This window comes from Rattus norvegicus, chromosome 1, assembly GCF_036323735.1.
Source record: "Rattus norvegicus strain BN/NHsdMcwi chromosome 1, GRCr8, whole genome shotgun sequence".
NCBI classification, from domain to species: Eukaryota; Metazoa; Chordata; class Mammalia; order Rodentia; family Muridae; genus Rattus; species Rattus norvegicus.
In genome coordinates, this window is record NC_086019.1 from 154,876,924 (window position 1) to 154,890,332 (window position 13,409).

The window sequence follows — 13,409 nt, forward strand, 5'->3', positions numbered from 1 at the left end:
CTGAAGACAAAGACAAAATGCTCCAAATAAAATTGAAGAAGATGGGGCTGGAGCGATGGCTCAGAGGTTAAGAGTACTGACTGTTCTTCCAGAGGTTCTGAGTTCAATTCCCAGCAACCACATGGTGGTTCACAACCATCTTAATAGGATCCAATGCTCTCTCCTGATGTGTCTGAAGACAGCAACGGTGTACTCATAGGTAAAAATAAATAAATACATCTTTAAAAAAACATTGAAGAAGATGGTAGAAGAGAGTGTGCCATAGAACTTCCGGCTAGGAAAGCTGTTCCTGCCTCATTCTCATTAAAGATAAAGGAAGGAATGTTTGGTGACAAAGGGTAAGGGTTATTGCTTGTTTTGTTGATTTGTTTTCAAGCAGATTTTTCTCTACGAGATCACCCTGAAGCAAGGAGCTAAGAGGAGTAAGGCACAGATTTCAAATCAGAGCCCATTTCCAATAGCCTCCCTTCTTTGCCACCAGCACCACAAACCCCTCAAAGGAGCCCACAGTGGCATTAGCAACTAGCCAAGCATGTGTAGAATCAAAGATGATGACTAAAATGACTCTGAGTATCCTATAAAGCTGTGACCCCAGCAGAACTACCCAATTTTCCTTACTAGGTGACTACTTTGCGAAGATGTTTTCCACATCAGTTTCTTCATATCAGAGTTAGTTTTTCAGGTAACTTCTAGGTACATAAGGGAGAGGAGCTTCTCATCAGCCAAGGTATATCTTACAAAGATGTGAACAGGCATGAACTTTGAAAAGATATTTCTATGGTGTGGGTAGGGGGACAGGGTCATATTTTATAAGTCACCAAGACAACATGGTTCCTTTCCTTTCTTGTAATGAATTTCTGCTCTACATGTGTTTCCTTTTCTCCCTCATGTCCACGTCACTGTACAATTCAGGCTGACCTTGCATTTGTACTTTTGAATGCCTTTGTGCTTTGGACAGAGTTTTCATTCTACTTGTATATCCTTTGAGATCCCATTTTAAGCTGGGAAGCTTCAGGCAAAGGTGACCCTGTTCCACTTTGCCTCCATAGAATTTGATTCTATATGTGGCCATCATCACTGTGTGTAGTGGTTAACTGTCTGTATGTATAACTCAGTTATAGTCTTATATCCTTCTTGACTGTAAAACTGTGTTGAGCAAACAGTGTAGCTGTGATTGTCCTTAAACCTGGTTTTATAACACTTTATAATGGAAGAAATTACATCTAGCGGGTATTTCTGTAGCTCAACAAGCTACAACCTACCAATTCCCTCCATTTCTTCAAAAGGCATGTACAACTCCATGCAGCAAACACTTGTTCACCGTACGTGATAGGTACTTGTCTAAGGAACTTCAGATATTAACACAGATTGGTAGAAAAATTGGAAGCATACATTATGCCATAATTGATAACTTTGCAAACTCTGAGAACAATTTTAAGAAAAAAAGTTATATACAACTATTATATAATCAGGCAACTCTAAGAACATGTGAGACAGTACTCTACAGTACAGCATGGGGCTTTGTGACAGGGTCTTACTATGCTATGTAGCTCTCTGGCTATACTACATACTCTTTAAAATGGTCAAGAAAATAAAACACATATTTATATTTATGTTTATATTAATATGAATATGCGAATATGTTATATTTTATATAGATTGCTAAAGCTAAAAGAATCTTTAAGTCTATCTATGTCATTGCTGTAGTTCATAATCACTTCAGTGAGAGTGGAAAGAGAAAATTCAGAAGTGCCTGAGGTTTGGCTCACGCAGTGGTGCTGATAGCAGCTCATGGCAGAAAGAAACTTGAACTCCGTAGGCAAAGGGAAACATGACATTTGTCTTCTCCCGGTGAAAACCTAACTGATTAAGATATATCTGAAATGTTAGCCTATACTTGTGTGGGAGACTGCCTTCTTATGTTATTCAGAACATTAAAAAAATAGAATCATGATATTTGCCGTTTTGCAGAAATGTTCAAACCTCATCCCATCGTGTATTCTCAGCGATATTTTTCTATCAGGCTTCCAACTGAATGACTAGAGTTGACTTCATCTCCTTATGGGGTTAAGCAATGGACTATAGGTAGTAGAAATATGATCAGGTTGGAATTATTATCTGGACTGGGTCCCATATTTAATCCCCTTATAGTTGGTGACTTTGAAAAGTTATCTTACCCTACACAAACCTTAGTTTTGTCACAGGAAAATGTAATATCACAGTGGAGTGACTGTATGGGAGCAGAATGCGGAAGTTCTTTATCAAGTGCTTTTGTGGCATTATAGAATTTTTTGACTTTGAGATTGATACTGCATTGTCCACTGCATAGTCTCCCTAGAAATGCATGTGTTGATAATCAGCTTCTAAGAATGGATGACTAAGTAAATTACTAATCTTGGGGTACTTTTAGTTGTTGTCAAATTATGAGTCTCACTGAAAACTGATATCCAAGACAACGTATTTTTCATCTCAAAAATAGGTGAAAATATCTTCAGAAGAAGACAGTTTTATTGACCAGGTGTGCTAGCAGAAGAGAGGGACTGGGAACAGATGTGATAAAGAGTAAAATGTGGGAAGGCACATTGGAACCTGATCCCAATGCCCTTGTGTAATACATAGAACACAGAGACCAAGCAAAACCCTCAGAACAGGAGATTAGCTGGGTTGGGAGGCAAAATGGTCTCCTTCTCTTTCCCTACATGGCCAAACACTTTGAAACAAGGTACTTCCCCAGAAAGATAGCCCTGGAAGGAAAAGGCCAGGAAGATCAAGGGATAGGGTATTAAGCCTTGGAGGCACAGACCATGGTTGAAGGTGGAAAACTTCCTACAAGGAGTAGGTTTCCTCAATTGTTTCTTTTCCTGAGATTTTCTCTCCCTGTCAGCATCCTGGGATCTGCATGGAAATCTTTAACAATGGCCTTCATCAGTGTGTTCTCTCCCTGTTATGTGAATACAGAGAACTGGTTCATCAGAAGGGAGAGGAAACCAGAGAGAAGGAAGCGGGACCTCTTACCCTCTAGATTCACCAAAGCAGACTCTGCCTTCATCTTTGAAGTTCTTTAAGAATTATTTTCATTCCTAGAAATTACAATATTTTGTCCTAGAATGCAACAAACCCAAATCAGTGTTCTTCGCTGGGGTTGAACTAAAGTCAGAACAATTATCTTCCCTTTCAAGCTTATAAAAATATCGTGGGTGGGAATTTTTCTTCATTATCAGGGGAAATTTAAACTTTTGAGGGATCCTGAAAGGAAAATTAAGTGTATAAGTCAGAGATGTCAGAGTTCTAACATATTGCTCGATACTTTCTTTTTTCTTTCTTTCTTTTTTTTTTCTTCTTCTTTTTTTTTTTCGGAGCTGGGGACCGAACCCAGGGCCTTGTGCTTGCTAGGCAAGCGCTCTACCACTGAGCTAAATCCCCAACCCTTGCTCGATACTTTCTATACGTTTTTCTCCACCATGACTGAAGTGTATTAGCACCTATGAAACTATTCTGGTTATTTGGATTATAAAACAAGATCCTCTGTGTGTGTGTGTGTGTGTGTGTGTGTGTGTGTGTGTGTGTGTGTGCGCGCGCGCGCGCGCTCGTGCGTGCGTGTTATGTGTTACCAGTTTTTCTTTGTCTCAGAAGAACAGAATATTATCATGACAAAAAAAACCTGTTCTGCATTGGCCAATATTGATAAAGTTTTACTTGTACTTGACCTTGTTTGTAGTGACCACTGAAAGAGTTTTCAGCCAAACAGGTGGCAATGCCAACAGTAGTCATACAGTATGTCCTGCGAAGTTCAAACTATTGGAACCCTTTCCTAACACTGATACATCCTTTCCCTCTTTTCTTTTCTGCCAGAAGTATCGATACCAAGATGAGGACGGTCCACATGATCATTCCTTACCTCGGCTAACTCATGAAGTAAGAGGTCCAGAACTGGTGCATGTGTCGGAAAAGAACCTCTCTCAAATAGAAAATGTCCACGGATATGTCTTACAGTCTCACATTTCTCCTCTGAAGGTCGGTTGGATTACTCTTTACACTTTATAACTACTAACTGTTGTCAGTCTTGATTGCTAAAGGCATTCGTGTGGGCCTGATTAAATGAGGCTTTGAAAATCGCAATTGTAGCCACTGGCTGTAAAGATGATTTCTGTGGTTTGGAGGCCAACCTGGTATTTCTGAGAAATATTTTTATTACCATTGTTTGAATGTCTGGAAAAATTCTTTTAGTTGTTGAAAAAGGGCAGATCAACAATTTGAGAGTGAAAACTTGACAGGAAAATCAAACTTTATTAAGGGAAGAATAAACCCGTAGTGGCAAACCATGGCTTGCTCAAATGCTCTCCTTCTATCAGCACGCCTGGTCTCAGATCATATCCACACCTATCCTAGCCACACCTAATGATTGTCCTGCTGTCTAAACTACAATGGAAAATGTGTGAGCTGGCGCCTTGATACCTTGGTTTAATTCTAGGGGACATGGTTTCCATGGGAGTCTTTCTGTTTGGTATCTTGCTTTCACCGACACTTTCTTCTGCCTTTTAAAATTTAATTATATGCAATTTGTGATCACTGGGGTTTTGATAAGAATGAGACTTTTATGTACTCCTTGGTTGCTGTTTTATCTACTGACCTAATGCTACTCAATGTTGTGTTTTTTGATAAAAGGCTTTTAAGCATTCATTAATTTTTAAAAGAAGTCATGCTGATTAAACCTTTGGTTACTACCAAGGTTTGTTTTATTATCTAGATCGCTACCTTCCTTAGCATTTTCATGTATCCTTACCAAAATTATATATATATATATACATATATATGTATATATATATGCGCATTAGATGCACTATGGTGCACTAGACCAGTGGTTCTCAATGTGTGAGTCATGACTCCCACCTTTTCCCATGGAAGGTCAAGAAATCCTTTTACAGGGTTTGCCTAAGACCATCAGAAAACACGGGTTTTTACATTATGATTCTAGCAGTAGCAAAGCACCTTTGTAAATTAGCAATAAAAATAAATTTTATGGTTGGGAGTTACAAGTGTGCTAGCCTTAAAGGTTGAGAACTACTGTTTCAGCGGATGAGCAGATTTCTGAGTGAGAAAAAGTTCTTGATTGCAAGCATGAGAACATAGATTCAAATCTCCAGAACCAAGATAAAAGGTAAACACACAGCACAAGGTAATTATGGTTCCCTTATTGGGAAATAGGAGGCAGAGACCAGAGAATCCCTAGAAGCCTGGGGTCCAATGAGTTGGGTAGAAGGAAAGGATTGAGATCTCCAGGTTGTCCCAAATTTATTATTGACTACACGACTCATGTTCACACACACACACACACACACACACACACACACACACACGCACGCACGCATGCATATACGAGCACAGCAAATAGTTTGTTTTCTAACTATTTTTGGAAGTAAATATAACTACAGAACTTTTCCTCTTCCTTTTCCTTCCTCAACCCTTTCCCATACGCCCCTTGGTCTCCGTTCATGCATCTTCTATTGTGCTTACTTTATATACTATCCTTTTTATGTATGCAATTTCAGAAAATATGAAAGAAAACTAAACTATGTTTGACAGAGTTCCAAGCTAGTTTCAAAACAGTTGTGACTATACAGTAGTGAAATGAAAGCTATGCCGGTTACTATAGAAAAGAGTGAACACAGTAATACTATCTGTGGATCCTTAAATTGTGTCGTCGTCTTCAGCACGTACATTATGGATAAGGAAAAGACGCAATTTGTTTATGCTGTTTGGGTGATTTTCATCTTCTTCTCTTACACCACTCAATTGAAAAATGTCTATTAGAGTTTGAAAAAAACTTAAAAGATTGCTTTTTCTAAAAATTAATCCTGTGTGTGTGTGTGTGCATGTGTGTTGTTTGATTTATAGGTATTTTTCTATTGATCCTTTGTTATTTTCCTTACAAATATTTCAGAATAGCTATCTTTAATTTCAGTTATTTATTTCTAAATTTTAGTTGTTATTGCTCTATTGTAATAGGTATAGTGTGTAGGATACGTGTGTGTGTGTGTGTGTGTGTGTGTGTGTGTGTGTGTGTGTAGGTCAGGGGAGTCAGTTCTTTCCTTTCAACATTAACTGGACTCTAAGGATCAAACTCAGGTCACCAGGCTTGCATAGCCAGCACTTTTATCCACTGAGCTGTATTATCAGCCCAAGTACAATAGGTTAATTTTAGGGATAGTTGGAATCAATATCCCTATCAAATAGGGATATTTGATTCGTTTGCCTTATAACTTATTAAGTATTCAGTTGTACTTTTATTAATTTTTATGATTGTACCATAGTGATGCTTTCTACTGAAGTTACCACATGGCAGATTTTAAAGACGCTCTGTAAGAATAGTAAACCTCCCATAGGAAATGCTAAGGATAGAAATATTTTTTCTCCTCTTGGCACTGTGGGTTCAGGATGAGATTCTCCAAGATAGTTTGAAAAGGACAAATCAGTTCACCCAGGACCCATTTTGAGACCGTGAAGTAGCTCCTGTGAATGAGGACTGGTTCCCTTGAGCGTCTTACAAATTTACTAAACAGGACATGCTTTTAGAAGACTTGGGAAGACAAGAATGTGACTGTTTCCTCTGGCATCAGTGATAATGCATATGCACACCTTTAAAGACAGATAGCCCTGTGTATGGGGTCCACCATTGTCATAGTATGGGTGTCATGCTTGATTCCGGCCACTGACTTAAGCTAATGAAGATAGTTGCGAGTAAGTCATGAAGGGCTCACCTATTAGTATGAGTAGGCCCAGTATAGCCTGGCACATCAGGTCTTAGCCCACACATCTCCAACATGTAGGGGCTGGTTTCCTCATCAAGGTGGTGAGCTGCATTATCACAGGGGTAGTGTTTGGAAAACCTGCCACGATTAAACACCTAGTGTTGTTTTCACACAAAGGAACCTAAAACTGGGAAAATGCTAAGCAGGTACAGATTCTCAATTAGAACCGACGTTTTCAACCTTGTTGCCTCCCTTGATCTGTCTAGTGTTCTTGGGTAAAACACTATAAAGAGGCCGATGAAGGAGGCCTCAATCAGAGAATGACCCCAGAAACCTCCTGAGAAAGCCAGGCAGATCTCTAGTATTAGTCAGGAACTTGCACACATACAGCTTGTCAAAAACAGAGTCCGAGATGGCCAGATAACAGTTTCAATGCCACACTGAGCAGGCTCTGACTCAGCTGATTAATCTCAGTATTTCAGGTTTGATACCATCTCTCCCCTTCTCCTATCACCTAATGCTTTAGTCTTAAGATTCTTGTCTTTGGAGAGCACCGGCTGCCTGGGTGATAAACGAGCTCTCTTTGCTAGTTTTCATTAAAGGGCATCGGCCAGTGTGAGGCATGAGGTTGGGGAGAGCTGTGCAATTTAACAGCGAATTTAAGGAGATTTGTTTTCCTTGCCACAAGATGGGGATGCTTTCTCTTCAGTTAGAACCGAGAATGCTCCATAAAAGAAACCAGCTGATCACCACAATAAAAAAAAATGTGGGTTTTTTTTTTTTTACTGATCTATAACAAATCATGAGTTTTCTTTTTAGCTTCTATCTGTTCGTTAAGTATAAACTAGGGTCAGTTGTATGAATTAGTGATGGCGAGGCAAAGAATATGGATTTAAATGTGCGTGAGCACTTTCTTGGGAATTTGAATTATAGTTACTTGTTGTTAGTCTTAATCTGCAAAACTCAGATCCTTCTATCTTAAATACAGTCTCACCTCAGATGCCAGGATTCTAATTAATTAAGCAAGGATTAATTTCTGTTCCGTTCTCCATTACCTAATGTTCACTGATAGAGAATTTCATTGCTCTAATCTCATGATTTCTCCTGTATCGATGTATCTGAAATCTAATGTGTCAACGTTTCTGAAATCTGGCCTTGTCCTAATATCTGTGGTGTCTTGTAATTAAAATCTGATGGCATTTTCTAGGGTACATTAAAATTTCTAGTAGTCATCTGAGAATCAGCTGTCATTGACTATGAAAATTAAAGCTATCTTTTACAAATTGGATGGAAAATGTATTAGTTAGACAACCAATATAGTCCTTCCAGTTTGTATTGAGACTGGAATGAAGAGAAACTTTAATAGAATGTGGGGTTAGTGAGTTTGGAGAGAGAGCTAATCCCTTGGATAACTAGGCACTGGTTGAACACATTGGAAAACTTGTGGACAGTGGAGACTTGGGGCATTTTAGAGGACAATCTCAATCTGAAGGAAGGTGACATAAATAAGTAGAGGCAGATGAACCTCCATATCCTTCCTTTTTTATTTTTTTCTAAAGTGGCTGGGGCTTGCTCTTGGAGATCCAGAAGGTGAGGGTACTGTGAGACCTTCTCTCTGCAAAGCCTCCCTCTCAGTTCTGACTCTGACCATTGCGCATCACAGCCTATCACAGAGTCCATGTCTCTAGCACAGTTGTCATTTGGAAATGGTCTTCATTTCGTTGTTCTAAGCATGTTTTGCTGGCTAATGTACAATAGCATCCTCTGTAGAAGTCATCTTCAGTAAGCATGTGACCCGCTTGGTACTATGCTACAGTTTTGTTTTCTGGATTTTGTTGCTTGTTGTTTGCATGGTTGTTTTATTTCCCTCTGTCTCACCTCCAGCATCTGCGGTAAGACTAGACTAGCATTTTCACAGGTGTGCCTGCTGGCATCTCAGCAGTGGTGTGTGGGAAATAAAGATACGCATGCATGCTTCAACACATCTGGAGGGTGAAATGTGTTAATTTGGCATAAAATCTCCCAGAGTGTCTTTGCTTCTTTGGTCGTTGTTTGCTTATTTTATTTTGTTTTTAAAGAAGATTCAGAAAGTAGTCGAGGGAAATTTATTTATTTATTTATTTATTTATTTATTTATTTATTTATTTATTTATAGTATACAGACCAGAAAAGGGGCAGTATATCACATTATAGATGAGTATGAGCCACCATGTGGTTGCTGGGAATTGAACTCAGGACCTCTGGGAGAGCAGCCAGTGCTCCTAACCTCTAATCCATCTCTCTAGGCCCCTCCCAGAGCTTTTAATATAATATGTAATGTAATATCTGAGCTGGGGATATAGCTAGAGGAACATGTTTCCTAAATACATGTATTCATGGGAGTTTTCTTCTGGATTAAATCGTGTCTTTGTTAGGCTGATATGGCCTGAGAAAAGCCATAATAGACACAAAAGGCTGCTAAACACAAACAATAGGTATAAAACTGGGTATAAAGTATGGTAAAGAGCTTCATTCTGGTCCTGGAATCAAAAGTAGCCAGATTCAAATACCAAGTTTTTTACTTCCTAGTTTATGTGAGCATACTCTCACTATAACTTTGATAAGGCTCAGTTTCTTTATATGTAAAAAAAATATTGTATGTGCTCATATATTTTTTGACATTTAAGAAAAGCAAATTAATGTGAACTTCTTTACAAAAAAGAAATAAAGAAGAAAGGAAGAATTAATTATTTCTATTGATGCCTTATTATTTATTGAATTCTATGAATTTATAGATAGAAATAACCTAAGCTAGAAATTTGGGGCAAATTTGGGGAACTTTACCTTTGTGTTGCAGCACCTGTGCTCAGGTGTCTCCAGCTTTGTTATGTTCATTGCAAATTTACTGTGGCTATATGAACCTCCACTGGGATTCAGATCAAACAAATACACATTGGGGTCCCAATCTGTCATTTTCCGTCTGTGTAATTTTGGGGAAAATGATCAGCATTTCTGAGATGCCATTAATTTATGTATTAAAAATATTTTGTTTGTGTTAATTGATTCATTCTATTAATCATCTTTGACTTCGTCCCATATACTGTTTTCTATGTTATACCTTGAGTTATAAAGTACTTGGTCTTCAGGTTTCTTACATGCTATACTTTAAACACATGGGTATGTAGATTGATACATACATATATATATATATATATGTATATATGTGTGTGTGTGTGTGTTTTATGCAGTAAAATATCAAAGAAGAGGTGAATCCTCCAGAGACCTTGAATTAACCATTTTGATTTTTAGCCCCCTGTGGCTGGATAGGAAGTGAATGTTATCAGGTAATGATCTGGAGAGGGGATCTCTCCAGGAGAAGAGGTCAGAGTTGCCCTTAACTCCAATACTCATGTCAATATTCAAGGATTCTGGGAACTGGAGGAACTTCCTTGAATAGGGAATAGAGTGAAGACAACTTGCAGAGAGCTGTGTGAGTGCAAGGCATGTGACAGAGCAAGGCAGATGGGTGGCAAGAGCAAAGAATGACCTCTGGCGGAGACTGGACTTCACCTTGCAAGTAATAAGGGATGACTGCAAAATTTATAATGGAGAATGACATAGCCCTACTTGCAAATTACACAATTATTCATGTGGTGTTGAAGAAAAACTGGAAAAGAGTGAGATCAGAATCAAGGGCATCTCATAGAAGGCAAGGTGATGAGCTCGGAGATAGAGTGGAGCCACCGAGCATGGAAACCACGAATTTGACAGTTTGTTTAGAAAATATATGATGTCTCATACAGGGCTCTGAGACATATGAAATCATGAAGGTAGAAGAAAGACGGAGATTAAATAATGCTTTCATTTTGACTAATTGGGTAAAGACATAAATGGAATGAATTAAAATTATTGCCCTATTAAATTCATTAATAGAGCATTTGTCTAGCACATGTTAAGCCTTAGATATGATCCCTGCCTTCCCCTTCCCCAAAACAAAGAGGAAGAAGATGAAGAGTCTAATAGAGAATTAAAACCAGTGCGAGCTGTGAATATGAGTAGGGTCGCTCAGAAAGAGGAGGGATACAGAACCCTAAGATACGGGATCCACTCTCAGCACTCAGGACTTTGTGGAGAAAGAAGAATTTACAGAGATCAGGAAGTAGCAAGTCCCGTCACAGTGATTGGCTGGGAGTGATATTTCCAGTTTTAACTGAGGTTAAGTAATTCTCATCAAAGGGAGCCATGTCCTCTGTGTATAAGAATATAACCTTCCGCCAAAGATTGTGTTGGTCAAGCAGTAGCGGCTTCATAAGTAACATGGTACAAAATCAATACTTTGACCACAGGGGGAAAAATCTGAAAACAAAGAAAACTTGCACATGACCCCAGAAGTCGCGAGATCTTCAATTTCAGCTGCTAAAATAAAGAGCGGTCATTTGTACTTTCTAGACTTGGCATTTTTAGTAATGCCGGTGATTTGAAAAATGAAGCTGATTCTGGCCATTTTACATTCGCAATTCCAAAAAACAAAACCTGCTCACTTCTGTTTCTTGCCACTAGATGGTGGAAGCAGCTGAACTGAGGATTCTGGAAGCGTCTGTTCTTATGGGAAGACGCTGAGATCTAGGAGGCTAAATTGAAAAGCATGCAGTTAAGAAAGGCACCAGAAGGGGCTGGCAGAATTTTGCATACTTGTGATAATGCATTTTGTTCTGTGCCCAGGCCTGGTAAGAGGAGGTGGCTAAGTGTACGTGGCCTGGAAATATCTGTACTGAACCAGAGCACAAAAGCTCCTGGTTGGAATTCTGAGCAAATGAAACCTATCTTGCCTTTATTTTCCTAAATTGGAAAGGGTCACGGCAGTTTATCCCGAATATCTTAATTCTTAGGCCAGATGTTGAAAATAAAGAAAAAAGTTAAAGCAAACAAATACAGTTGCTTTTCACACTTTGAGAATTCTCCCCAGGGTTTAGAGAGATGGCTCTGCTCTTAAAACGCTTGCCTTGTAAGCATGAGGACATGAACTTGATCAGTGCGATCCTTCCTAATTGACAGGGGCTACTGCAGTGAGAGACCCTGTCTAATGGAGCTTCATGGCAGTCCGGAGTTGTCTGGTTCCCATATACATGTCAATAGACTGAAGCCCACAATGGGTTTATTATGGCTTCTGAAAAAAATGGTTTAAGGGTCAGTACTTAAACTTCCTGCTTCTTTCATCTGCATAAAAATAATAAGAATGGTTTTAAAGAGATATTAGATTGCTTTATTTATATGTATACATCAAAGGCACACCAATTTTTAAAACAAAAAAGTTTCTTATAATAATCTCGAGTGAGTATTAATAGTGGCCATTTATGCACATATACCTAAAGCGTTAACTCAGCCATCCTTATAACTTCTCTGAGAACTAACCTCTCATTACCGCCAAGGCTTCTGTTACAATTGGACATAAATTACTAAAGCCCACAGAGGCTGTCCATCAATGTGACACATCTTTCATTGCTGGTAGTGATGCTGGTGGTGTGGATGCCCTTAAGTTACTCACGGTTCCTGAAGCATCTTCCCCTTTAAACAGTGAACTAGTTGTGCACTTTGAGGAAGAGTGCTGTCGACTATTTCTCCTTACAAAGATCTCTATGAATTATTCCAAACCAGCGCACTAGACAATTAATACATAGCAAAATTGATTGATTTGAGGAAACTTTCAGTTCTCTGTTAGCTAATCCAAAAAATCTCCAAAAAAATCGAAAGCATGTATAATTTGGGGAAGTAAAAAGATTAGCATTTTTTTTTCAATTTCAAGAGTGCTTCTGTTACTGGCTAGTGTGACCTATTATAAAGCTTACCGACATGTTCCCTACAGTACATAATAGGGCAAGACTTAATATGTAATAAGGACCACTAAGTATCCTATACAAGAAGTATTTAGAATACCCCTTCACACCTAACAGGTACCCAGTAAATTATAACTATTTTTGCATTAAAGAAACACATGTGAAAACAATCTAAATTTAACATTATAAATTCTGGACTATAAGTAGATATCAGTTCTTATCATTTCATTTCCCTATATTTGTGGTCCTTGGGATAATGACATTATAGCATAGTCTCATTTCAGATAAGCAACTGTGTACTATGCAAACAGAGTTCTTTCATTGCAAGTTGATCTCACTTTGGCTATGTCAAAACCAAAACCAAAAATGTATAGCCAGTGATGTGGGGGCATACAACTGGTCTTTGAGAATTCCAAATAAGAATTTACTAAAACATAAAGAAACATACTTTTTGGAAGCGCTAGGAAATGAAGACATGCGTGTTATTACTTCCTCCTTGTGGTTGAGTAAATGAATACAAAGGTTAGGGGGCAGTTCTATGTTCAAAGCTATGACTCAAGAGATGTTTGGCATAAATACAGCCAGTGTGGCAACCGAGTTTCAGATTGTTCTATTACCAGCTAACGAGTGCCATACAAGCTCAAGACAGAAGGAGCAATGAAAATAATTAAAGTCAGGCTTGTCAGAGGACATCTGACCCATAAATACTTGCAAAATAAACCTAATGAGCAACTAAAGAGTAGATTAGAAAATGGAATATACCACAAAAGGTGCTCATGTCAGTGTGCAGTTATACACTGGATCATGTTGCCAGATGCACTTCTTGCTGTAAGGAGAGTGAGAATGA

The 13,409-nt window shown here is 38.6% G+C and overlaps 1 protein-coding gene across 19 annotated transcripts in view; it reads left to right on the top strand.

The window, feature by feature from the left end:
- Dlg2 (discs large MAGUK scaffold protein 2) overlaps positions 1 to 13,409 on the top strand; it is a 2,051,694-nt gene that overhangs the window by 1,012,379 nt on the left and 1,025,906 nt on the right. For 14 of the 19 annotated variants that reach the window (XM_039089312.2, XM_039089327.2, XM_039089335.2 and 11 more), the window contains one exon: positions 3,853 to 4,014. In XM_039089312.2, the coding sequence (XP_038945240.1) occupies positions 3,853 to 4,014 (162 nt within the window). The remainder of the gene's footprint in view (positions 1 to 3,852; positions 4,015 to 13,409) is intronic. The other 5 variants (XM_039089318.2, XM_039089369.2, XM_039089393.2 and 2 more) reach the window with 1 other exon arrangement.